This window comes from Drosophila rhopaloa, unplaced genomic scaffold (genome assembly GCF_018152115.1).
Source record: "Drosophila rhopaloa isolate 14029-0021.01 unplaced genomic scaffold, ASM1815211v1 contig_158, whole genome shotgun sequence".
NCBI lineage: Eukaryota > Metazoa > Arthropoda > Insecta > Diptera > Drosophilidae > Drosophila > Drosophila rhopaloa.
In genome coordinates, this window is record NW_025335037.1 from 278,487 (window position 1) to 306,284 (window position 27,798).

At 38.7% G+C, this 27,798-nt stretch overlaps 3 protein-coding genes across 8 annotated transcripts; 1 reads left to right on the forward strand and 2 right to left on the reverse strand.

Annotated features, from left to right (window-relative positions):
• Positions 1 to 273: 273 nt before the first annotated feature.
• Positions 274 to 1,897, reverse strand: LOC123037336. Its single transcript, XM_044457455.1, has 4 exons — positions 1,658 to 1,897; positions 1,315 to 1,573; positions 776 to 1,174; positions 274 to 677 (listed from the first exon to the last, which is right to left on the reverse strand). Exons 1-4 carry the CDS (start codon positions 1,895 to 1,897, stop codon positions 277 to 279), a joined length of 1,299 nt encoding a protein of 432 aa, XP_044313390.1. The 3' UTR covers positions 274 to 276.
• LOC108040431 lies at positions 1,490 to 3,221 on the reverse strand. Of its 2 annotated transcripts, none has more exons than XM_017117914.2 (5): positions 3,047 to 3,221; positions 2,741 to 2,821; positions 2,555 to 2,682; positions 1,658 to 1,963; positions 1,490 to 1,604 (listed from the first exon to the last, which is right to left on the reverse strand). In XM_017117914.2, the coding sequence occupies exons 1-4, from the start codon at positions 3,143 to 3,145 to the stop codon at positions 1,915 to 1,917; spliced, it is 357 nt and encodes a 118-aa protein (XP_016973403.1). In that variant the 5' UTR covers positions 3,146 to 3,221; the 3' UTR covers positions 1,490 to 1,604; positions 1,658 to 1,914. The 2 variants fall into 2 exon arrangements, with proteins under 2 accessions (XP_016973403.1, XP_016973411.1); XM_017117922.2 differs by having other exon boundaries at positions 1,658 to 2,248; positions 3,047 to 3,220.
• A 390-nt stretch (positions 3,222 to 3,611) lies between these two features.
• Positions 3,612 to 27,606, forward strand: LOC108040406 (rap guanine nucleotide exchange factor 2). 5 transcript variants are annotated; one of them, XM_017117879.2, is made up of 8 exons: positions 3,612 to 3,948; positions 8,808 to 8,916; positions 8,974 to 9,219; positions 18,289 to 22,051; positions 22,145 to 22,294; positions 24,454 to 24,885; positions 25,076 to 25,191; positions 26,504 to 27,606. In XM_017117879.2, the coding sequence occupies exons 2-7, from the start codon at positions 8,887 to 8,889 to the stop codon at positions 25,141 to 25,143; spliced, it is 4,689 nt and encodes a 1,562-aa protein (XP_016973368.1). In that variant the 5' UTR covers positions 3,612 to 3,948; positions 8,808 to 8,886; the 3' UTR covers positions 25,144 to 25,191; positions 26,504 to 27,606. The 5 variants fall into 5 exon arrangements, with proteins under 5 accessions (XP_016973368.1, XP_016973387.1, XP_044313400.1 ...); XM_017117898.2 differs by having other exon boundaries at positions 26,511 to 27,606; XM_044457465.1 differs by having other exon boundaries at positions 3,612 to 3,812.
• Positions 27,607 to 27,798: the final 192 nt, after the last annotated feature.

Consider the following 27,798-nt stretch of genomic DNA (forward strand, 5'->3'; position numbering starts at 1 on the left):
TGTACGATGCCTTCCAATTACGATCTTCGATCGAAGGTTCCTTTAGCCGGGGATGACGAGGCAACATGGTACTTGGAGGACGAGGGCGCTGCCGGAGGTGGTGTACCACGCATTTCAATGGGGTTGTCGAGGACTCCACAAGTCCATCTGCGAGAGACGCTGAGAACGGAGTTCAGAATGGACCAGGAACCTCCCCGGAGATGGACTTCCAAGGGATTGGCTCGGCGGTGGACCAACTGCCGGAGATGAAAGACCGCGCACCAGTCGTGGACTCGGCTACCTTGGCGAAACGCCGCCGGTACGCAGAGCCAGCACATCGAGGACCGCCGAGCTGTCGATTGCCGCCAGGAACCGCATATATATGCCAACGTGGGGCAGGACTTTGGCAGCCAGAAGGTCCGGATAGTTCGATGGGGAGTGTCCTTCGACGGCGAGGACTACCGCAACTCGGTGGAGGACTTCGTCCTCCGAGTGGAGTTCCTGCAGAGGCAGTACCAATGCTCGTGGGCAGAGGTGCTCAGGCACTTTCACGTGGGAACTGGGTCCAAGTCCGGCATAGCAGGGTGGATCGGTGGTCCCAGTTTCGTGCCTCACTGATGGACCGGTTCCGAGGTCGCCAAACCGGGCATGAGAAGATGCACGAACTCCTGCAGCGGGAGCAGCAGCTGGCCTCTCGCCTGAAAAAACCACTGTATGAGCGATAGTTGGTAAAAATTGTTAAAAGGGGCTTGAGAGAAGGAATCGCCAGGTTCGTCTATGCCATGGACCTACTTACGGTGGACGAGCTGCGGGACGAGTGCATCGAAGTCGAACACAACTTCGGACGACAGGGACTCGCCACGTACGGGCAGCAACCGCGCTTTGGTTCCGGCGAAAAACCCAGAGTGAACGAGGCCGTGCTTTCGCAAGCGGAGGAGGATACGGATGGGCTGGAGGTGGATGACCTGCGGGCCAAGACCAGGAATCCGTTCCGAGCGGGCTGCTGGAATTGCGGAACCGTAGACCACGGGTTCCGGGACTGTGCGGCAACAGAACGGCGCCTGTTCTGCTACCGATGTGGAAGGCCAGCTACCGTGTCTCCGAAATGTCCGGATTGCGCGGAAAACGGTCGGCTTGGCGATCCGAGGGCGGGAAGGATACGTCCAGACAAGAGCCCCGCGAAGGAGTAAATGTTCTAGGAATAAAAAAAGGCTTAGTGTGTACGAGTAGAAATAAGCACAGTTTAAAATACTTACCTTATGAGGAGAGGATGCGTCGGTAATTGGAGACCACGAACAGAATTTTCTCCGAGCACCAGTTAGCCGACATGCGAACGGTGTCTAGGAAAGTTCAGAAGGCCAGAGATCGGTTCCGAAAACGTCAGGCCAGACGACGGGAAGTAGTTGCCGCTGTGAAGCGCTGTTCGACGCAAGATCCCAGGCCATACGCCGAAGTCCGAGTCCTGACCAAGCAGCTGACTGGTTTGTTGGACACGGGAGCGAGCCTGCCAGCCTGCTGGGCAAAGGTTACAGGGAGCTGGTCGAGGCGTTGGACGTGCCTGTCCAGAAATACCTGTCCGTAGTCCGCACGGCGTCTAGAGAGGATTATAGGACGCGTCGAAATACCTGTGGAGTACAGAGGACAGATAAAGCGGATCCTGTTCTATGTATGCCCTTACCTGGAGCAGGAGGCCTATTTTGGAGTTGACTTCTGGCAAGCGTTTGGCTTGGCTCCGGCGGTGATAGGCGACAGCGACGTGGAAAGCGTGAAAAAGGCTGCACAAATTAAAGGAGCGCAACAAAAAGCAAAGGCAGTACTTGGTAAGCGTGGGCCCCGCGCAGGGCACCGTTTGGAACTGCATACGGATTTCGCCAGGCACCGATCCCCAATGCTCCCAATGATTTCGTCGAGTAGCCATGGTTCGGAGGCGTCTCTCTAAATCCTTAGGTGGTATTGCATTTCATGTTGGAATCGGCTGGAGGAACTAAGAAGTAGGTATTCGCTTTTGGTATCGATAAAGTTGGAGGGTGGCAACCCCTACTAAAGTGTCGCCCCTTCTGCTCCTGCCCTTGGCTATCTAGCTACATATTTAAACTAGCCCGTTTCGCTCTGGGTATGGCTAGGATGGCCTTGGATTCGTCCAATGACCCACTTTTGGGAGAGGGAAAGGGAATATGGCGTAATGAGCATGACACTGCGTAGGTCAGGGATAGGGTTTAGTTGCTGCCAGACATCGAAGCCATGTCGACGTGATTTTTCTATTTGTTATCTTAGAATAGCCCAAGAAAAAGTGAGAGTGCGATTAGTGCGAATAAAGTTAGGAAATAAAGTGAACATTTATTTATTTTAGGTCCACCGGGGACCCAGTAAATAGGGCCCCGGAAGTTTTATTCGATTTTCTTCGATTTCCCTTTTGAAGGAAGGGCAGCAGAAACACCTCGTGGTAGTGCTCAGCCACCAACAGCAGCAGGCAGCAGCGACAGCCACCGGCAGCAGCAACAGCCGCAGGCAGCGATAGCCGGCCAGGTGGAGCAGCAACCGGCGCTGGCACAACCACAACAAAATTCCACGTTACCTCGGAGAGTCCGTCCCGGGCACGTAGAACCCGAGCAGCGCAGCGTCGCGACCCTGACCGTGCTCCTTCGCGGTCCACAGTGGCCAAACCAAGGCGTGGTACCGATCTCCGGACCGCCAACTCCACACCTACAAAAACACACATAACTAATTATTTGGGAATCTTTCATTTGTAAATTGTACTTACCTTTGTAAATTGATACTGATTTACCTGCGGCCGCTTTTTCTCACCCCTCGTCCAGTTCAGCAAATTTGGTCGCGCGAATCCCTAAAAGTGAAAGAAACAGGTCCATAGGCATTTATATCTATATACTTACGCACGTCCCTTCTCATCCCTCGGAGCTCCCCAGGATTAGGAGGCCCCAAATAGTGCAGCAGTCCCAACCAAGCCTGTGCGAAGATTTGGTTCCGCGATGACCGTAGCTAGTTTCCCGACCTTGTCGGTACTACTATTTTAAGAGGCAAATTGAAAATGATGAAGTAAGTTATTTACCTGTTGGGGGAGATGGACCGGTCGTGGACCGTCTGGCAGTGATTCCGGCACGACACTAGGGGCACCACAGGAAGGGTGGGTGCGCTGTGGCAGCCACATCTTATGCCACTTTTTCGTTGTATTTGTCCCGATTTGTTTATTTTGGTTTTGTTTACCTTTTCGTTAGAGATGTTAGTATTTGTAAAGTGAGACGTCGATAGTAATCGATGTTTAATGTTGTGGAAGCTGTAGGGACATCGGGGGTACTCCGCCCTGAGGATTCCCGGGCTAGCCGGCGCCGTCTCAGGACGATGCAGTTCCGTAACATATTATATATAATTGTGTACATTATATATTTTTACTTGGTTCACGATTTTCCCCCCGATTTTCCCAAAATAGTTTTTTTCAATCGGTAATTTAGCCGCCGAAACTCAAATTAAACGGTCAAAATTCGAATCCGAAACGTATCCGAAATAAAAATGGACCGAACCTTGAAAATATCGATACCCTCAGAACAATCGAGACATAAGGTGGTATTTTAATACCGCAGAACTCCGATAGTCTTCCAAAAACTGCAGTAATTATGTGCAGTGTGGTCACACAAAAAGACGCGTCGGAGTTTAAGTTTAGAGCTACTTAATTTTTTTTTAATTAAAAGAGCATCTTTGAATCAAAATACTAATCCTTCAAATGCAATATAAAAAAGGAACAGTCCGCCGCAGAGCTAAGGGCGGAAAATAACGGGAAACTGGCGGTACACAATCCAATTTTCATCGTCAAGATTTGTGTGTGAGTGAAGAAATTCCAACAATGCGCAGCCTAATACCAATACACACACGCTGCCTGAATTTCTTTATGCAAAAGTGATCGCAATAAAGCGCAGCGGGTAAACTACTTGTCTACGTTGCGGCAGCTATAAAAACGTGCGTACAATTAGCAATTGCATCGACAAAAACACTGCCCAAGGGCTTTCATGTCCACAAAACCATTGAACTGTACAAACACGCCCATATTTGATGTGTGCGATGCTGTTGTCCGTGTGCTTACACGCTGTTGGGTGGTGCAAAGTGTGTTATATTTACTACACTTTCATTTTGCAAGCATTTTTTTTTATTGTAAATGGCTTATCCAGCGAGCGGAAGTTGTCGCCTACAATTTTCGTTTAGTTTTTTGTTATTATTTTTCTGTGTTGCTCGCCCCTTACAAACACACTTGCAATCGCTCGCTCTCACATATAGTGTTGTTAATTCAGCTATTTTGCAGCTAAGTGTAGCCCATTTAGAGCTAATCAGATGGAACTTGTTAAAAACATTTTGGACATATTTAAATTCTTTCGTCATTATTCAGCTAAAGTTTAAATTAGTATATTTGGACGTATTATTCTTTCTTTAAAAATTTCATCAACAAGATTTGGTTGACTTACATTAGTTATTTCGACGTTCCTTAAGTCGACTTTAAAAGCAAGAACTTGTTTTTAAACCACTAAAGGGAGAATAAAGGACTTCAAAAATAGGATATATTTTTTGGTTATTTTTTTTATGAACTAAATTTTATTGGATATTTTCAACATCGGATTTCATTTTTGAAGCGAGAGTTGGCAACACTTCTCATGTACAGTAGCTTATTTGGCTCCCACACACTTTTGTTGCTACCTCTGCTGCTCTGCTGTTGGCAGCGCACACTCGAAATTCATGAGAATTTATCTCCTACTCTCTGCTTGTTTTTGTTTGACTTAATTTATTGGCAGCATTGTTCTTGTGTCGGAAAATGAAAGTGAGATAGTACGGGCCACAAAAGCAACTTGCGCGGACAGTAAACAAATAAACAAGAAATAATTGACTAATAAAATCTCACAGGAATTATGATTTGTTTTATGGAGAGAATTCAAACCTTTGTTCGAGATTTGTATGCATTAAATTTCAAACTTTTTCCAGATACTAAGAAAACTACGGTTTTTGTTAAAATACAGCAAATTGTTTCAGTTCGAAAAGACTGGCTTTTAACGTGAAAGCAAGTGTAACTTTTATTATTATCTATAGCCATGTCCATCTTCATTTTATTAAAAGGATAATCGGGTGCTGGGAAGTGTAGACCCACCAATTTATATCTTAGAATATAATATAGAATATTTGAGTCAAAATTTAATATAGAATATTTGAGTCAAAATTTAACTTTAACTTCGAGTCAAAGAAATCGGCTTACGTGTGGCTATATTTATTAATATGAGGTTGGAGTGTCATGCAGATTCGCTTACACAGCTCAAGTTAGAAAATCCCACAGATGAATGGGCTATATCCTTTAGCTGTCATACAATCTGCCAAAATTAAATGATATACTTACACGGAAACAGTACATAAACTATGCCTCGCCGCTAGCTTTATTTCCTTTTCCAAATATAATTAAACCGTAATTAAACCGATTTTATTACAAATATGTGAGTCAGGTCGAATGGGTCGTTTTCAACCCTGTGAAGTATACGAACTTTTGTTGAAAATAATTAAGGGGGGAGGTATAGTTAATTCGGTGAAAAAACGGACATTTTTAAAAAATTTGTATTGGCTAGTCTCAGCTCAATTTTGTTTTTTGCATGTGATTGGGCAACATTTAAACAATATGTGTGATTTTTTTCTTCTACAATTTGCGAAAAATTTAGATTTTTACTGTTTTTTTTACCTTTTAGAAGCTATGAAAATTGAACTAAACAAAATTTCGAATATCGTACACGGGAAAACATAGCGATGTGTTTTCTGAACAATTGAAAAAAAATTATTAAAATCGAACTATAACTTCTATGAAAAGGCTTACCTGAAAGTTAAAAAAACACAACTTTCGGGAAATCGCGTTTAAAGATAAAGTACAGTGTAAAACATGATCGGAAACGGCCGCACATGGGTACCTTCCGGTTCCCAGAAACATGACAAGAAATATGATTTGTACCAAACCCTTTCTGTGGAGTATTCTTAGATACATATAGATCAAAATAAAGCAAAAAAAAAAATCGATTTTTAAAAATTTGGAGAGTAGAGGAGGACCCCCTTAAGTTCGGAAGCTTTACTCGGATCGATCTAAAACTTTAACACAATATTCTCAAAATGTTGTGCATTCAGAAAAAAAAAAAAAAATAAGGAAAAAAAAAATTTAAATACTTTAAAGCTTAATTAAATATTAACGAGTAGGGCGATTTAAAACTTCGTTGTTTTTAAAATATTTGCTTTATTTGCTTATTTTAATAGTATAATGTTTTTAAACCATTTTGATCTGTGCGTAAACTTTGCTGTTCCTTTGCAATATATGTTGACTTCAGATCATTTTGCTTTAATTAATAACAGTTTTAACTTTATATATAAAAATTAATTATTAATTTGTTGTACCTAAAAAATTTTATTATAACTTTTCAGTCAAAAGTTTGCAACGCAGTGAAGGAGACATTTCCGACTCTATAAAGTATATATATTCTTGATCACCATCACCAGGAGAGTCGATTGTTGTCTTTCTATTGCAGGCAGTATATAAGTCGGAACGAGCCGGATCGGGCGACTATATCATATAGCTGCCAAACAACTGAACGATTGGAAAAGCCATAACTTTTGTGCTTTTAAAGTTAGGAAGTTGGGATTTTCTATGGGTTTTATTTTTGGCCAATCAATCCGACATACTATATTTTATAAGGATCGGCCGACTATATCCTATAGCCGCTACATAACTGATTGATCGGAAATGCCATAACTTTGGTGTTTTTAAAGTTAGGAAGTTGGGACTTTTTATGAGTATTAAGAATGCATCATATGAATAATTTTTGACAATATAATTTACAGAATATTCTGCAAGGGTATATCAACTTCGGCTCCGCCTGAAGTTAGCTTTCCTTTCTTGTTCGGCATAATTCTATGTCCAGGCACCGTTAGTTCCTCCAAACTGATAAAAGTTGTCGTTTAGAAATCCCACGAAAAACTAGCTCATAAAAAGGAGCAACCAAAAATTTGAAAATAACTTTAAGCCATTGCTTTTTAACTATTGTATTTAGTGATATTGTAATTACCATTTTGAGTTGTGTGGAACGTTGGAACCGTGCCCTGTACTGCGTATCAAAGGCTAAATAAACAAATTTAAATTTTCGTGGTAATCAACCCCCAATTTATACGTTATTATAGAGACAGTGTTGCTGTCCGCATTATTATTTCCTTAGACATTACAAATTACACTGGCTTACAAAATGATTTAAATATTTTTATGGTATGCCTATTGTCATGGCTATTTTATTTTGAACGTAACTTCAGCTCAAAGAAGCTGGGTCGACTAAAATCGAATTTTCGAAAATTGAATAGCTTAATCGTTTGCCCATTTTTTGCCCATGTTTGCCCACTTTTTAATTGTTTTTGCCCACATTTAGTTTTAAAAATATGGAATCTTCGAAAATTTTCGAACATTTTCAAAAACATAAAAGTTGATCATTTGCCCACGTTTGCCCATCTTTTAGAATTTTAAAAATATTTATACTTTGAAAATATTCGACTTTTAAGTTTTGATCATATTTACCTTCAGGAAAAATTGTTTGCCCACCCCTTAAAAATAGCTTTTTCGAAAAAATATAAGATGCCCATGTTTGCCCATCGTCTGCCCACCTCATAAAAATAGTTAATTTCGACAAAAACTTGCAGACGGCTTTAAAAACGTAATTTTTTAACAAAAAAACGTTTGCCCACCCCTTAAAAATAGTTTTTTTGAAAGAATAAAAAATGCCCATGTTTGCCCATCTCCTGAAATCAAAGAATTAAAAATTAACTCTTAAAGATAGTTAATTTTGACAAAACGTTTGCCGACAGCTTAAAAATGTGATTTTTTAACAAAAAAAACGTTTGCCCACCCCTTAAAAATAGTTTTTTCGAAAGAATAAAAGATGCCCATGTTTGCCCATCTCCTGAAATTAAAGAATTTAAAAAAAAAAATCGTTTGCCCACCTCTTAAAAATAGTTAATTTTGACAAAAACGTTTGCCGCGGCTTAAACACGAGATTTTTCAACAAAAAACGTTTTCCCACCCCTTAAAAATCGTGTTTTCAAAAAAATAAAAGATGACCATGTTTGTCCATCTCCTGAAATTTCAGAATTTAAAAAAAAAAATCGTTTGCCCACCTCTTAAAAATAGTTAATTTTGACAAAAACGTTTGCCGCGGCTTAAACACGAGATTTTTCAACAAAAAACGTTTTCCCACCCCTTAAAAATCGTGTTTTCAAAAAAATAAAAGATGACCATGTTTGCCCATCTCCTGAAATTTAAGAATTTACAAAAAAATCGTTTGCAAACGATTAAGCTATTCAATAAGCTATTTGAGCTCGTAAGTTCTGATAAACCGAGTGCAAACGCTTTTACGATATATAGGCAAGAGTAAAACGGTATAATCTTATTATTTACAAGCAAAAAGGAACCAAAAGAATATAAAACCCAAATTGTTTATGTTTAGATTATAAAAGCCCTAAATATGAGTTGTCATTTTGTAAGGAATTGGCTTCCCTGAAAAAATATCGTACTAAGGTGGTAAGTTTACATTTAAATGTAAGTCAAACACTCCCTTCATAGAGCAGACTGGGACTAAGTAGTGTGGGCTATAACAGGACACTGACTGGTTGGACCCAATGCAGCGCGACTTTAAGAACCTAATTCATTATTGTGAACTATGTCATCATGTTTCCGCTTGTTTCCATGTTTCTTCTTTTTGTTGTAAATCTTCACAATTATCTAATCGCTTTTATTGTGGGCTTATGTGTTTTATTTACTTTTTTAGTTAAATACTGACCACATATCAAATCTGACTGGGTGAGGTTGGCGGTAATACGCAGAGTCCACAGTAAAAGATACGCCTCATGGATCTGTATCACCATATCAGACATCATGTGAGTGTGCTCAGATTGGTTTATTATTCTTTAATAAAATTCATATTTCTCCTACAGTATCCACCCACAAGCATAGCCAGCACAGGAGCGGTTGTGGGGAGCTCGTCAACAATAAATAGACCGGAACTGCACCAAAAATGCAACCGGGGCTCGCACTCTAGTGACACCAGTTCGGCGTACAGCGGCAGCGATACAATGGCCTCAAACTACGCCTCATCTCTGGAGGCCGAGGAGATTGACCTATCCGGCTTGGTGGAGTCAGTCGTGGACTCCGACGAGGAGGATCTGGCGGAGAGCATGGATGTAAGTAGGCATTGGATTTATATGTTCCTAAATTTGTAAGCCAAATACCGACAAAATTCTAAAATTAGGTTTAAAAATGTAGAAACATACAAATATATATATATATGATTAAACATTCGACACGATTTAACAAATTATTTATGCTTCTGTAAATTGAGGAAAGTTTTTCTAAAGTCTTAAAAATATATGTACAGCTGCGGTCAGAAACCGCAAAAAATAACTTTTGAAACGTTTTTACAAAATGTTTTTAATTTTCATTGAAACTCAACTAATAGTAGGTAATAATAATACAAAACAACTTTGAATAATTCATAAGATTTTTGAAAAAAAAAAAATAAAAATGTGAAAAATTACAAAAATTTGTTCGTTCAAATTAATAGTAGTGAAACTTTTAAAAATTCATCACAGCCAAAAAACGTTTAAAGATTGATTTTAGTATTTAGTTGCATATCCTTTGTTTGCAATAACGGACGCACAAATTTTGGCATCTCTTCACAGGAATAGAGCGCCAAGTCCTTTGTACAGCTTCCCAAAGTTGAATGTTATTGTTTGGCCTTATTTCCGAGACTGCTCTCTTCATGTCACACAATAAATTCTCAATTGGATTACGATCGGGTGAATGTGCAGGCCACTCTATGACACTGACTTGATTGGCCGCAAACCACTCTTTGGCGAGATTACTCGTATGTTTAGGATCATTATCCTGTTCAAATGTCCAAACAAGTGGCTTGTCCTCGGAATTATGTGGAAGCATCACGACGTTTAAAATTTTGACGTATAGATAACGGTCCATGATGTTTTTGATCCAATATAATGGCCCAACGCCATATATGAAAAGCTTGCCCAAATCATAATTGATAAACCATGATGAACCGTGCTTTTCCGTTTTTAAGGTATATTTCTGAGAAGAAAAAAAAACACATAAGGATGGTCGTCTAATAAACTGCCGAGTACCACGACCTCCAAACAAAACTATTCCTCCACTTCTCCAATGGCAAATTCAAGTGTCGTCTTGCAAACTTTAAACGTTTCGCGGCATGTTTTTTTGTGAGTCACGGTACTTTTCTTGGGCTTCTTGAAATGAGGTTATTATCTCTAAGTCGCCTTCTTATGGTTTCCAAACTTGCATTAAAGTTACAAGTTTTTTAGGGATGCAGCAGACGCCAAAGGTTCGATTCTTGACTGTCTTTCTAAGCGATCCACTGACCTTTTGATCAGAGATCTGCAACGAGTCAAACGTTTTTGGGTATACCAGATCATTGACCCGTATCTGGTATGATTCAATCACTTTGCTTGATCCAAAAAGTATGAGCGGTGAGCGAACGTTATGAGTGAACATTTCTGTTGCATCAAACGATCAAAGCTTATCAATGACCGTGTGTGATCGTTCTCAACCGCAGGCATGATCGTTTGTGAATGCAACATTTCTTATACATGATTGTTGCGATCAAATATTTGGGTTCGGTTGTGTTCAGATGGTTTATATGAATGGTTTTTCGTACGGTACTTTTTGTCTGAGATCGGTTTGATCGTCTTTGGCCCGTGCCACTTTGTGTGATTTTTTGGCACGCGTTGCTTTTCTTAAATTCTTATTATACAAAATATAATACTTAGTTTATTTTTAAGACTACATATGTACATATGAAAACAAGAATATGAAATATTTCTGTTAATAGTTTTTATTTTTTTATATGAATTAATTTTTATTTTTTAATTAATTAATTACTTATTTTTTAATTTAATTTTGAATTTGAACCTAATATGAAAAATAAAAACTGGTTCATTTAATCCTCCAAATAGTATTCCTTTTAATTTTATTTGTTGATCGAAATCAACTCGAGTATTTTAGTCTTACTCACAATCAACTCATTCACATCGTTCACAAAATTGAATCGATCGCGATCTGTTCGAGATGATTGCGAGTTCGGCAACGTTCATTTCATGGACTCGAACACGAAGCTAAAAATCAGCATGTTGATCGACCCGAAGCGCGACGATGAGCTAAAAGAACTCAAAGGCGAAATGATGCACGAGCATGATTATTCTCCGAATTTTTATTTCGGGTGTGCATCACTCACGATCAGATTTCTGCAGAATGAGTTGAGTTGAATTGAGCGAAATTTGGTCACGCTGATCGAGTTGACTCGATCATACTCGTTGCAGATCTCTGCTTTTGATCCAATAATTTGGGTCGACCAGGCGTTTCATTTGCTGGCTCATATTTTTTAGCATTTCTAACCATCGCACACTGGTCCCAATGACCAATATTTTTGCATAAACTAGAAAAATGAAGCTACTTGAAACTTGGCACACTATATAGTTACTATATATCCAAAGTCTGGACAAAATTTTGTGCCGATCGGGCCACGCCTTCCTTTCCGCCCCATAGAATGCACCCCGGGACAAAAATTTACAAAACATCCATGAAAATTGGGCCAATATATCCAAAAATTTTAAATATATATGAAATAACTTTAGTAAAGCCAATAGCCAATATATCCAATAAATTTTAAATATATATAAAATAACTTTAGTAAATATCACCTCAATCCCCTATCCCCTCCCGCCCTACCAATTTTCAACTTCCAAACTAAATAATGCATCTTGAAAAATTATAATATTAGGTTGTTTGGTAATGACATACCGGTTTCTTTATTGATTATTGACGACAATTTTAACATAGTTGGCATTGTCCGATTTAAGTGCTATATGTACCGTTGTCTTCGATGATTTTCTGCCATTTTGATGGTAACTTGTATATGCCTCTCCTAAAGAAGTCCTTGTCCCTACTGGCAAAAAACTCGGCGATTCGATTTTCACAATCCTCCCTTGAACTCAATTTTGGTCCATCGAAAAAATTTTGCATGCCACCGTTTAAGACGACTCACCGTGCTTCGACCAGGATCTTTTACGCTTTATGTTGTCATATGTGATCCATTTTTCATCACCAGTGACTAACCGATCCAGAAATGAGTCGAGTTTATTACGTTGCAACAAAGATTCGCAGATTGATACACGGTCGAAAAGGTTTTTTGGGATAACTCATGAGGCACCCATACATCGAGCTTTTTTGTTAAATTTTTCGACTTTAAATGCCTAGTGACGGTTTCCGCGATGGTATCAACGGTCACTGGTCGTCCGGAAGGCTTGGGTGTTTCGGTATCAAAATTGCCACTTCCGAATCGCCTAAACCACTGTTCGGCGGTTTGAATCGAAAGTTTGTTATCTCTTAAGACAGCAATAATCTGTCTGCGAGATTCCGCAGCAGTTTTTCCCTTTGCGAAATAAAATTTCAAAATTGCCCGAATTTCTGCGTTTGTGAACTCCATTTCAATCGATTGTAATTTTTAACGTGGAAGCTCATGTAAACAAACTATATGTAATTTTAAAGGTGATGCCAATACCTTTCAAACGATATACAGCATTGCCAGATACTATTATATTTAACTTCACAAGCGAAGCGCGAAATTGGAATGTAAAAACCGGTATGCCATTACCAAACAACCTAATATATTTATTTAATTAATTTTTAATCACTTTCAACATCTAAATTAAAGGAATAGGCATCGTTACATTCAAATGTATCCAAGTCATCTTCATCATCATTATCTGTAGTAGGATAACTATTTAGGAAATTAGCATCCACATAAGCAACAAAGTTCTTAATCCTATTTTTCAAAGGATCCTCACAAAGTTGTAAAGGATTTCGGTTTCCCGTCCATGTGCCAGCCAATACTCTAGCATTTCTCCATAACATAGGTCTATGTTGTCTAGCAAAAAGTTTTTTTTTGTAAAATGGAGCAAAAACGATTAAAAAAAGGTATATGTCATCGTATTGTAAATAAATGCAAGAACAAAACTGCGTTAATAGTTTTTATAATCCGGCACAATCCAACTAACTTTTGTTCCACGAAACACGAAAAATGCGAGGTTAAAATTGTTAAACATACAACTCTACAAAAGCACATATACACAAAGACAAATCACATTAAAAAAATATTGCATTAAACACTTAAATTTTACATACCTCCACTAATATTTTCCATTTTACTTTGTTTTAAAATGTTAAGTAGAACTTTTGCAATCTTACTTTAAAGTGTGCTTTTATTTAGCGCGCCAAAAAGTCAACATTTCTGATCTACGAACAGCTGACTTTCAGGGCTACCAAAATTTCAGTAACGAAATTGTGATTTTTAAATGCAACGTATATTATTCTAAGAAGATAAAATGTTTTTTTTTCATAACTTCAAAAAAAAAATGGGTTTTTGCAAAAATATTGGGCATTGGGACCAGTGTGCATTGTAGAACACCAGCCAATAATATTTTGCACTTCGACAAAAGTCTTCTCAGCAGAAATCAATTTTTTATTCAGATCTCACCTCTCGGCAGTACAGTGTTTGCCACGCCCCGTGTAGTCAGGACTGAATGTTAAAGAAAAATCTGAAAAAGCTTGGGACTGTTGTAAATAACACCCAAAACTATTATTAAGCACCACAAAACTCTTTTTAAATTAAGTAAACTAAATTATTCTTGCTAATTTCTCTGGCACTACTATTATTTTGTCTTAGTCAAACACGTGAATCTTTGCAAATGAAGGAGATATGAATAAAAATAGAGACGAGAATCGAAAATAACTACACATTATTATAGAGCAGTTAATTACAGTTACTAATGTGAAAAAATGAATTGCATTTTTGAAGAAATGGAGAAAATATTGATAAAAACTTTTTCTTGACCGGCACTACTATTATTTTGACCGCAACTGTATATACCGAGCTCTGCTGGGGATAATAATAATCGTATTCATAAAATTTTTGTAAAACCACTCATTTTCAAAAATAAGAAAAATATATTTTTATTTTAATAACTTTTGAATGGATCACTCTTTGTCCTGAACCAATTAATCGTAAAGTACACAATGATGTATACATAATATTTACACAATTTTTTTTTATCGATACCTTCTGAATGGTGTATTACTTGATAGGGTCGGACCATCGTAGCGGATTTTCATTTTTTCGGGTATATATTTATATATATATATAGTGTATATATATACATATATATATATATATATATATAGAAGGAGACTACTCCTTCTCACACTAACTGGGTGTGCATCGTTACGTACTGCTGTCCATAGTAATAACTGTGATGGTCAAAAAATTAAAAATAGAGCGGGTAAAAAGTAATACCTCTAGGATACATTACAAATTACAATTAGATATACAATTTAAGAGTTATGGCAAGTTACAAGAAGAATTTGTTATAATCGTTATATTAAATTTTATATCTGCAAAGAAATTATGGTTTGGTTATTGTTTTTATACCCTTGCAGACGGTATTATAATTTTGGTCAGAAGTCTGTAACGCAGTGAAGGAGATGTTTCCGACCCCATAAAGTATATATATTCTTGATCAGGATCAATAGAGGAGTCGATATAGCCATGTCCGTCTGTCCGTCTGTTTCAATACCGTTTGCGAGCTCACTATGGAAACGTTGAATACCATTTTGAAATCGAAAGACAATAAACCAACTGGAAATGAGAAAAAAATTAACAAATTTATTTAATTTCTTAAGATATGTTAGATATTTGATTGAAACTAAAGAAATTTGACGAAAAAAATAATAGCACCACTTTTAAAAAATGGATTTAAAACTATAACAACGACTTGTAAGTAAAAAATTCATGAGTTTTCTATATTTATACATCCAAATAAAGTGTAGATTCTTCATTTAATTTTTGGTTGTGCATCCATTATTGGCAATAACAGCCTCACAACGTCTTGGCATGGAGTACTCTGCAAAGGGTAGCATAATCGTATCCCAAATATTTACTTACACGTCCTGATCCAGTATGGTTTTAATCCAATGTATTGGACCTACTCCATAATAGGAAAAACAGGCCCATACCATCAGACTACTTCCTACATGTTTTATGGTCTTTTGGGTGGACTGCGGCATAAAATCAGAGTTTTTGGTACGCTTGACGTACGATCGAGATCCTTTTCCACCATCAGAACGTCCTTACTCTCATCTGACCATTAGATATACCTCCATTTTTGAAGTGGTCAATTAACATGTTCTTTGCAAACTTCATGCCCTTAGCAATAAGCCTGGCATTTAAAAGTGGTAACCTTTCTGGGACTGCAGGCTTTTAAGTTATGTTGTCTGAGACACTTGCGAACTGTTTCATCTGTCGCATTAATTTTAGGCTCCATTTTAAGCTCAGTAGCAGACTTAAAAGGATCCTTCTTGCAGTTTTTTCCACGTCCCATTTTAATGTTGTTTTTCAATTTTTTTTTAACAAAATAGTTAAAAAAGTCCAATTTAATCAGCAGGTACTTTCTTTTAAGGCTGTTGGGCGAAATATAAGATATTCTCTAAGTAACTTGATAGTGGTGCTATTTTTTTTCGCTGTTTTTCTGACTTTTTTAATAAAAAACTAAATAAAAAAATATGTAGGTGGGATTAATAAAAACGGAAACTTTGTTTTAGACTAGAGCAATATTAAACCTTAAAAAAAAATTATTTTGAAAAAAAACAACAACAGCAAATTAACTTATTTTTACAATGAAAGCAGCACGATGTAGTGGTGTTATTATTTTTTTCGCAACTGTATCTTGCAAGAATTGATGATATTTCGCGCAGTGTAAAAGCTATCGAAATGAATCTTTCCAAATCGTATTGTTTATGCATACCTTGATCAATCTAAAAGCGCGAGCTGATCGTTCGACTATATCCTTTAGCTCCCATAGGAAGAATAGGGTGAAATCGGTCAAAATTTGATGTTTTTCAGAATATTTCGCGTAGTGTATAAGCTATTCAAAAATTATTTTGAAAAAAAACAACAACAGCAAATTAACTTTTTTTTACAATGATAGCAGCACGATGTAGTGGTGTTATTATTTTTTTCGCAACTGTATCTTGCAAGAATTGATGATATTTCGCGCAGTGTAAAAGCTATCGAAATGAATCTTTCCAAATCGTATTGTTTATGCATACCTTGATCAATCTAAAAGCGCGTGCTGATCGTACGACTATATCCTTTAGCTCCCATAGGAAGAATAGGGTGAAATCGGTCAAAATTTGATGTTTTTCAGAATATTTCGCGTAGTGTATAAGCTATTCAAAAATTATTTTGAAAAAAAACAACAACAGCAAATTAACTTTTTTTTACAATGAAAGCAGCACGATGTAGTGGTGTTATTATTTTTTTCGCAACTGTATCTTGCAAGAATTGATGATATTTCGCGCAGTGTAAAAGCTATCGAAATGAATCTTTCCAAATCGTATTGTTTATGCATACCTTGATCAATCTAAAAGCGCGAGCTGATCGTACGACTATATCCTTTAGCTCCCATAGGAAGAATAGGGTGAAATCGGTCAAAATTTGATGTTTTTCAGAATATTTCGCGTAGTGTATAAGCTATTCAAAAATTATTTTGAAAAAAAGAACAACAGCAAATTAACTTTTTTTTACAATGATAGCAGCACGATGTAGTGGTGTTATTATTTTTTTCGCAACTGTATCTTGCAAGAATTGATGATATTTCGCGCAGTGTAAAAGCTATCGAAATGAATCTTTCCAAATCGTATTGTTTATGCATACCTTGATCAATCTAAAAGCGCGTGCTGATCGTACGACTATATCCTTTAGCTCCCATAGGAAGAATAGGGTGAAATCGGTCAAAATTTGATGTGTTTCAGAATATTTCGCGTAGTGTATAAGCTATTCAAAAATTATTTTGAAAAAAAACAACAACAGCAAATTAACTTTTTTTTACAATGATAGCAGCACGATGTAGTGGTGTTATTATTTTTTTCGCAACTGTATCTTGCAAGAATTGATGATATTTCGCGCAGTGTAAAAGCTATCGAAATGAATCTTTCCAAATCGTATTGTTTATGCATACCTTGATCAATCTAAAAGCGCGTGCTGATCGTACGACTATATCCTTTAGCTCCCATAGGAAGAATAGGGTGAAATCGGTCAAAATTTGATGTGTTTCAGAATATTTCGCGTAGTGTATAAGCTATTCAAAAATTATTTTGAAAAAAAAACAACAACAGCAAATTAATTTTTTTTACAATGAAAGCAGCACGATGTAGTGGTGTTATTATTTTTTTCGCAACTGTATCTTGCAAGAATTGATGATATTTCGCGCAGTGTAAAAGCTATCGAAATGAATCTTTCCAAATTGTATTGTTTATGCATACCTTGATCAATCTAAAAGCGCGTGCTGATCGTACGACTATATCCTTTAGCTCCCATAGGAAGAATAGGGTGAAATCGGTCAAAATTTGATGTTTTTCAGAATATTTCGCGTAGTGTATAAGCTATTCAAAAATTATTTTGAAAAAAAACAACAACAGCAAATTAATTTTTTTTTACAATGAAAGCAGCACGATACAGTGGTATTATTATTTTTTTCGCAACTGTATCTGGCAAGAATTGATGATATTTCGCGCAGTGTAAAAGCTATCGACATGAATCTTTCCAAATCGTATTGTTTATGCATACCTTGATCAATCTAAAAGCGCGTGCTGATCGTACGACTATATCCTTTAGCTCCCATAGGAAGAATAGGGTGAAATCGGTCAAAATTTGATGTTTTTCAGAATATTTCGCGTAGTGTATAAGCTATTGACATACATTTTTCCAAGTCTTATTTATTTACGCATACCTTAATCGGGGCAAAGGCGCTTGACGATAGGACGTCTATATCTTATAGATTCCGTGGGAAAAATTATTAAAGGCGGCGAAAATATCCCTTTTTTTTCTATTTGTTTATGACATTTTTGCAGTATAAAAGCTATTGACATGAAACTATGCAAATCTAATTTATTTATGTATACCTTACTCTTTTCGCTACTTTTTAAATTTTAGCAATTTCGGCACAGTCTGCAAGGGTATTAAAATTTCGGCTTGCCGAAGTTAGCTTCCGTCCTCGTTTTGCCTTGGTTTGGAACAAAATTTAGAAGACTATTATTAAACAAATTTTATCATTGAAAGCATATATTTCATTTTATACGAATATATCTTGCAACCTTTTCCATTGATTTAGAGTCTAACTGTGCGAGATGCAGTGCGGGACTGCCTGGAGAAGGATCCGGCGGAGCGTAGCGAAGAGGACGTGGAAGTGCTGCTTGAGTTCACGCAGGGCCTTAAAGCTTTCACTAACATAACACTGTCAGTGCGACGAGCACTCTGTTCCGTTATGGTGTTTGCCGTGGTGGACAAGGCCGGAACCGTGGTTATGTCAGATGGTGAAGAATTGGACTCTTGGTCGGTTCTCATAAACGGCGCCGTGGAGATCGAACATGCGAACGGCAGCCGCGAAGAGCTGCAGATGGGCGACTCCTTTGGCATCCTTCCCACTATGGACAAGCTTTACCACCGAGGTGTGATGCGGACCAAGTGTGACGACTGCCAGTTTGTGTGTATCACGCAGACGGATTACTACCGCATTCAGCATCAAGGCGAGGAGAACACACGGCGGCATGAGGACGAATATGGGTCTGTGGTCATGGTCACGGAGCTGCGATCTATTGGAGGTGGTGGCACTGACTGTGCTGGCGGTGGCGGATTGACAACGGGAGCTTCGTCATCTTTGAACATGAAACGCGGTCACGTCGTCATCCGAGGCACTCCAGAGAGGCTGCTACAGCAGCTGGTAGAAGAAAACTCAATGACGGACCCCACCTACGTGGAGGACTTTTTGCTCACACATCGCATCTTTATTCATAACCCGCAAGAGGTAACCAGCAAATTGCTGCATTGGTTTGATTTAGAGCAAGTGGATGCGCACAAGACGCAAGAACTGCGGGACCGCGTCACACGGGTAGTGCTTCTCTGGGTCAACAACCACTTTACCGATTTTGAGGCGGATCATAAAATGATGGAGTTTTTAGAAGTCTTTGAAGCACTGCTTGAGAGAAAGAAGTTGCTAAGCCAACTGCGTCTTTTGCACATTGCGTGTGCCGCAAAAGCGCGAATTCGCAGCTGTACTCTTACTCGATCATCGCGTGACGAGCCGCTCAACTTCAACATCGTGGGCGGCTACGAGCTTAGGGGCGTAGCCGTAGCCACAGGCAACGCAGCCGTGGGCATTTATATTTCACACGTTGAACCTGGTTCAAAGGCCCAAGATGTGGGACTCAAGCGCGGCGACCAGATTCACGAAGTGAATGGGCAGTCTATGGACCATGTGACTAGCAAGCGAGCTCTTGAGATCCTTACGGGCACCACACACTTGAGCATTAGCGTAAAAAGCAACTTGCTTGATTTTAAAGAGATAATGCAGGCTCTTGAACATGGCAGTGGAACCGTTGGATCCGGAAGTGTTTCCGCGGGCAGCAGCAGTTTTAAGTGCCTCCGAAGTCCCCGCCGCATTTGCGCCAATGATATTGCTAAGCTGCACGGTCGCTCCGATAGCACCACCGACGAATTGTCCAGCGTCAGCGCCTCAAATCGGGCGCACATGGTGCGCCTAAGTTCCGTAGATATGCTACTCGACCAGCCGGACTGCGCACCACCGCAAACACCGCCAGTGAGCGGTAGTGGAAACATGGCCTCCAACTTTATGCAGCAGCTGCTACAAAGCGTTAACAACAGCTCGGCTAAAAAGGGCTCCAACTCTAATTCCGATCAGCAGGATACAAAAGGGGGTTTTATGACTTTGGCGCCCAAGCGGCGGTTGCAAAAGGCACTGGCAAAAATGAATTTGCTCAATAAACAGCATCACGGAAGCAGCCTTAACGATTCGTCCGACACGCTGCTTAATGACCCCAAGTCGAAGCTCTCTACGGTCACTTCGTCCAGCAGTTCCACTCAGTCCTCGATTAATGGATGTGCGGCCAGTGGGAGTGGTCGACTCTACCAGTCACAATCAAATCCGGATTTAACCAGCCTCAATTATGAAGGAGGCAGTGAAGCGGGAGGAACTGGTGGTGGAAAGCTGCATGCAAACTACCTGGGCGCCCACATTCACCGACCATCAACAGCGAGTACTCTGACGACAAACTCCACGCAGTCGCACCTTCCCGATTACCCCGATCACGTGTTAAAGGTGTATAAGGCAGATCAGACGTGCAAATATGTGCTTATCTACAAAGAGACGACGGCTCACGAGGTAGTAATGCTGACACTGCAGGAGTTTGGAATCCACGACCCCAGCTCAAATTTCTCGCTATGCGAAGTGAGTGTAGGCGATGGTGGAATGGTAAAGCAGCGCAGGCTTCCTGATCAGCTGCAGAACCTGGCGGAGCGAATTAGCTTTGCGGCGCGTTACTACCTCAAGCTCAACGATAGTACCGAGCCGCTAGTTCCGGACGAACTGGCCTTGGAGCTAGTACGCGAGTCAAGTGTCCACTTTCTACATCTAAACGCATACGAGCTGGCCATACAACTCACTCTACAGGATTTTGCAAACTTTCGCCAGATTGAGTCCACAGAATATGTGGACGAATTGTTCGAGTTACGCTCTCGATACGGGGTCCCCATGCTCAGCAAATTTGCTGAACTTGTTAATCGCGAAATGTTTTGGGTGGTTAGTGAAATTTGCGCCGAGCACAACATCGTGCGTCGCATGAAGATAGTAAAGCAGTTCATCAAGATTGCTCGCCACTGCAAGGAGTGTCGGAACTTTAACTCCATGTTTGCTATAGTCTCTGGCCTGGGACACGGAGCTGTGTCGCGACTGCGTTTAACGTGGGAAAAGCTGCCTTCTAAGTACCAGAGGTTGTTCAACGACCTGCAAGACCTAATGGACCCTTCGCGCAATATGAGCAAGTATCGGCAACTAGTATCGGCCGAACTGTTGGCTCAGCACCCCATCATTCCGTTTTATCCGATTGTAAAAAAGGATCTCACCTTTATACACCTAGGCAATGATACAAGAGTGGACGGCCTAATCAACTTCGAGAAGCTTCGTATGCTGGCCAAGGAAGTACGCCTACTGACGCATATGTGTAGTTCTCCCTATGATCTGCTGTCTATCCTTGAGCTCAAGGGACAGACTCCCTCTAACGCCCTTTTCTCGCTCAATCAGATGTCTGCGTCTCATAGCAACTCTGCCGCCAGCACAGTAATAGCGGCCAACGCTGGCCAGGCAACTATAAAGCGGCGCAAGAAATCAGCGGCGGCGCCCAACCCAAAAAAAATGTTTGAGGAAGCTCAGATGGTGAGACGGGTTAAGGCTTACCTCAACAGCCTTAAAATACTCAGCGACGAGGACTTGTTGCACAAATTTTCGTTGGAGTGCGAGCCTGCACACGGATCCACCTACTCGGGCAGTATTTCGCACGGTAACACCTCGCACCGAAGCGGAGGTGGCGGTGGCTGTGGCAGCTCTGGCGGATGCGGCGCGGGCAGTTCCAGCCTCAATGCCGGCGACCAGCTGAGCATCTACTCGCATACCAGCTCCAGCTCGGCACCAAATTCCTCTCTCTCGTTGCGCAAGAGACACCCAAGTTCGCCCACCCTTTCGACTACCAGTTCGACTAGTTCCACCAGCGATCATCAGCGGCGACAGATGAACAACAACGGGCCGAAATTCGGTACAGCTTCGCCTCAGGCAGTCAAGAAGATGCTATCACTGTCAGAATCTTCCAAGATCCGGCCACACCAGCCGTTTGTGCCACGCCACGGACCCGCTGTACCTGGTGTAATTCCGCCGTTACATCACATGCATGCAGCACATGGTTTCAGCACACCATCGGGATGCGGAGCGTTAGGAGTGGCTCCTTCGCCGGCTGCCGGGGGAGTACCCAACGCCCAGTGCACGACGAGCCCTAGTCCCTGCTCCCATCGACGTCTAGCATCGGGAGGTAAGTGGTTTAACAAATGATATTTGAAATATTTCGATGCTGAGGGAAAATAAGCTGTGGCCTGTTTGCCTAATTTCTTTATCTCGTTTGCAGGGAACATAATGCCGGTTCGTGCCATCCACGAGCGATCACACTCGGACACTCCAGCTCCGCCGCCGCCTTTACCATCGGTTGATCTTTCTCTCGAGAGCAGTAGTGTAACTACTTTTCGCGATTTACCACTTCGCAAATCCGTAACTTCCGGTGAGTGCCCTTTTTTTTAATCCGTAGTTTTAGACTAAAACCAATGTTTTTAGGGGCTACTAAAACATGACGCTAAGTATCGTACTTTACGTTCTAAAATTATTTCTAGGTACCTCTTGATTAAATTATTTTCTTGGCCCTTTTACCTTAAAGTTTTTGTGTTAGTATAAATTTATGTAACGGAGTGAAACAATTTTTTGTGCATTAGCTGTTATGCAATGTGTCTAACGCACTTTTTTGGTCCCCTTTGTTTCTTTTTGGGCATAGATTTATAAGTGTCAGGTTCCTTTTGGTGTATTAACAATAAATGTGCTAACCTTGTCAATTTCTTTTTGAGTCGGCAAATTGACTTAACTATTTTAAAACCTCAAGTTGTAAGACATCTTATCTTCAGCATGGGGTAATATTAGAGTCTCCAAAAGTCTTTTGGTATCCTCAGATTATAATTTTTGGTAGTCACGAAAAACGCGGCAGCTGTCCAAATCATTTTATTGTCAACTCTATGTTTGACATATTTATAAATACACATAAGACGTCGCACATACATTGAAGATAATTTCCAAAAAGATCAAATTTTGTTTCGTCGCCACATACAATTCTTTCTTTACTTTCTCTCCCCAAAAGTTATTTTACCAAATATAAACCCAATCGTAAACATTTATTAGGAAATGGGTATTAGGAAATGCTATTATCCCTGTTGGGTTGGTTGGTTGTACAGATTATTAACACATTTTTTTTTTAATTTTAATTGTTTTATTGATAATTTCAAAGAGTTTTGATTTTTATTTTTAGAAAAAGCTCTATCAAGTACACAATTTTCGGGTGTACTAAGCTTTTATACAAATGGGACTTCTATATCATATAGCTGACATTGGAACGATCAAAAAATGTATTAAAAATTCGACCTAGCTTCATTGTTTTAAGGGTCCATTCTGGTTAGTTGTGTCAAAAAATAGGCAATCTGCAGCATTTTTTTTTAAACATTGAAAAAAACATAGGTACTTAAACTTTCAGGTATATTTCTGATATTTTAAAAATTATTTTGAATAAATTTTAAAAATTTGTAAGCATTTCCGGAAGCAGAGCACAGAGCGACGTAAGCCAATGCACGAAACATGAATCCCGCTGGCGACTCTTCTACAGGTCGTAAAAATCGTCTAAAACAAAAAAATTCAAAATTGTTATTTTTAAGTTGGAGTGTGGTTATGGAATATACTACTTTTATCGAAATTGAATAAAAAATAACAAAATGGAGTTTGAAAAATGTAGTGTCGTTTTTACTGAACATTTTCTTCACTATTTTGTCGATTAAAAATCCAATGTATAAGCTATCTATTTAATATTATTCCATTCCATGGACAATTTAATTACGAGTATATAAAAAACATTTGGATTCGTTAAAAATTGACTGAGATATGATATTCGCCAGCTCGAAAAATGTAGTTTTTCAGAAAACGTATTTAAAGTTTTATGTACAGTTTTTTCGATATAAACGACGCTACATTTTGAGTCGGTCGGCTCGGAGGCTCATAACTTTTAAAATATTACGTATGTCGATTTGCCATTTTTAGTATGATATTCTAGACACTTAGAGCTATCCAAAAACTACAAAAAAAAATTTCGATTTTTTTTGACGAAACTAACCAAAATGGACTCTTAAGCATCGAAATCGAAATAAACATGTTTTAACATGTTTTTTTAATGTCCTTTAAGATTGAGCAAAATTAATTATTCGTCGTTTTTCTCCGAGCACAAACTTCGGCTTGCCGAAGCCTTTTTCCTTAAACTAGTTGAAAAAGCAATACGAACTAAGAAATGTAAATTATTAAACGACTCTTTACTTTGAGTTGATTAATGCTCTTAGCTTTATAAGCTTTTTAAGTTAATAATATTTATACTTACCTTTAGTTTAGTCAACAATTATATATACTTTGTTAGTTGCGCTTTAGACTCTGTTCCCTGCTTGCATTTGAAAATATATAGTTGTTTGTGGTTGGATGGGGCTTGGTTGGTTGTCGGCTAAATATACGCAAGCATACACCCTTCATAACACGCACACTAGCACCTCGTGGGGTCATGAAATGAATCCTGAAAAGAAGGACACCATTTCAGGGCTGCCACATAAGACTTTTTCTTTACCCTATTTTCACACCCAACAGGTTCCATATCGTCCTGTGACAGCGGCTACGTGCATCAGCAGCAACACCACCACTTCCAGTACCGACAGCAACAGAACAGCACTTATCATGAGGTATCGCCCCCAGTTTATACGGCAGCCGACTGCCGGCTGCTGCAGCAAATATCGAACAATGCAGTGACCCGTAGTCTGAACAGTTCTTGTCAGAGCACAACCACACCACCCAGCACACCAACACCAACACCTAACCATCCTGCAGCAACCATTCAGCTTTCTGCACCACCGACTGCAGCGGCATACATGAATATACGCAGCCAACATCAGCAACTACCGCAACAGCAATCTTTGATCATGCCACCTCCGCCTCCTCCGCCGTACAATGTACCCCCCCTGGCCAGTCTCTACACTCAATCACAAGGCAATCCTGGCAGTAGACATCTGAACCACATGCATGGTAAGCGGAACTTAGCAGACTTTATGCAATCAGACCGAGATCAGGATCCAGCAACAAACAAATGCAAAGCGGGAGCCGAGTCAGGTTATTCTGAAATAAGTGTTACCGGGATTTTGGGGATGTTCCCATCTTAATCTATCTTTAAAAGATAGTCTTTCCACCGCCTTTATTTATCTATTTTTTTTTACAGGTGGGCCGCCAAATTTTATGGATAACACCAAGTGTACCATATGCCCCATGCCACCCTTGAACCAATAAAGAATCGAATTGTGTTTTCTTTACAGCTACAAGTTTATTTAATTTATTGTGAGTATCTATCAGTCTATAGTTTCAGAACCATTTGCTCAACTCTATTTAATATTTTATACCCTTGCTGAGGGGTTATTCCATGTGAAACAAGACACAAAATTTTAGCATTTAAATTACCTTAAAACAAGAAAGGAAGCAAACTTCGGCAAGTGGAAGTTTATATACCCTTGCAGTTATTACAAAACGACTACATGTCGATTTCTATGCCTATATTATTGAAAACAATAAGCCATATGATACTGTTGTCAGATTTTTGCAATAGGGTAGTCGATATAGCCATGTCCGTCTGTCCGTCCTAAAACATGTGTACGCAGATCATGTTTAAAAAGCGCCCCGATCGGATGTCTATATCCTATGGCTCCCATAGGAAGCACTATGCATTCCTTGATCAAGGTAAAAGGGCGTGCCGATCGGTCGTCTATATCCTATAGCTCCCATAGGAACATTAGGGTGAACATTTATGATTTCAGAATATTTCGCGCAGTGTATATGCTATTGACATACATTTTTCCAAGTCTTATTTATTTATGCATACCATGATCATGGTAAAAGCGCTTGCCGATCGGACGTCTATATCTTATAGCTTCAGTAGTAAAAATTGTTAAAGGCGGCGAAAATATCTAGTTTACTATTTTTAAATAACATGAATAATAATAAGAATAACATGTATACCTTATTCTTTTCGCTACTTTTTCAATTTTAGCAATTTCGGCAAAGTCTGCAAGGGTATACAAACTTCGGCATGCCGAAGTTAGCTTCCGTCCTCGTTTTAATTAAATTTCAAGTCAATCAGAGTAAAATGGACGAAGCTAAGTTTTGATTATACAAATAATAATATTAGGCCCTGTTCTAGTTTCCACTTCCGAAAAATCCTCAAGACTTGGGATTTCACAAATATTTAAAAAGACTTTACAAAATTCCGCTTTGCGGACATTTTTAATTTAAAGAGGATAATTAAAGCCCTTGGACAGCAAAACTCAAGCAATGTAAACGCTTTTGCGCCGAGAGGGGCCAAGCCACTGAATTTTTATTACAACTGGGAATTTCAAAAGTGACATTTTGTTATTCTAATGGTAAATATAATAAACTTAAAAAAATTCCCTTTTGAGTGAAAAATAGGATAATACCTTCGGGTTGAAATAGTTTTTTTTTGTCTATATCAAAAATTTTAATACAGTAATCGCCTATATTGAGCGAAAATTTTAGGATTAAGAGGAAATATAAAGTTCTTGCAAACATACGGTTCTGAAACGTATTAAATATATATTTTTCACCGAAATCCGGCCTTTATTGATATATTTATTTTCAGTATACAGAGTTGCCAAAATTGTTAATTGTTGGGGTTTCAAGTTCGACAGCAATCAAGCACGACAAATCCAATAACCTTCCCCATAATCGGAGCAGCTAAAACAATACTGGAATCTTATTGTTTTGCGTATATAATTATTTTTAGTGTCTTAAAATTTAATTTTAGTTAGTGGCCTACGATTTATTTTTTAATTTAGCAAAATTCTTTGTATACATTTTCTCCCTCATCACTCACCGCCAGTGTAGAAGTTGCCTTTTCTCTTAAAAGAAAACGTCTGCAGGCAGACTCTCTAAGCAGATCCAAAAACAAATCATGAAGACTTTGCGGTATTTACAAATGTAAGAGCAAAAGAAAAGAATTTCAATGCCCATCACGACAATGAAACGATCAATTGATAAGGAACCGCAAAAGGAATCAACTTATATCTCCATAAAAGTAGACTTCATGTTATACTTATGAACAATTTAATTTTACTCTTAATACTTTATATATATACATATAACGAAAAGCCTTCGCTCCAATTCCAAAAATTAAGTTATTAAGCGCGAAAGAGAGAAAGAGACAAACATTTATTTCGAATATATTTTCCAAACATTCGTATTTATGTACCCAACAAAATAAGGGAAGGAAAATGCAATATTTGAGTAAAGAATTATACAATACCTAGACCTAGCCCACAAGAACGAAAATAAATCAACAGTGTACAATTTCCTCGAAAGTAACCAGAATTAGTTTACAAAAGACAAACCTAAGACATATAAGAAAAACATAAATGTTAATTTTTCATAGAATATTTCTCACAAGTAAAACACTCCTATATAAATATTTTTGTGTGTGTATAAATGCCTGTTATTTACATAGATATATACAACCTAAATATACAAAATATATATACAAGAAATCTCTATATACATACAAATCATAAGTGGAGATTTGTTTCTCCCTTAAATTTAAAATCAAATTACGTTGTGCTGAAGACAGAAAAAAAATGAATATCAAATAAAATGCTAAAAATGTGCTCTTGGTAATTTAAATTAGACTAAAACAAAATATAGCTTTTTAAGGCTTTAAATAAATAATTTAAAATCTGAACCTAAATTGTACTGAATAACAATAAAAATTGCATATTTTGCCTATTTATTTATGTATTTATATTTCTACATGTGTACTACACGTTATGATTATTATTAGTTTGAAGAAATGGTAAATACATAGATGAGAACGTTTCAATTTGTTTTACGGTTTTTCCAATTACTCTTTTTCGATTTGGTTCAATACGATCTAAAAAAAAGCTT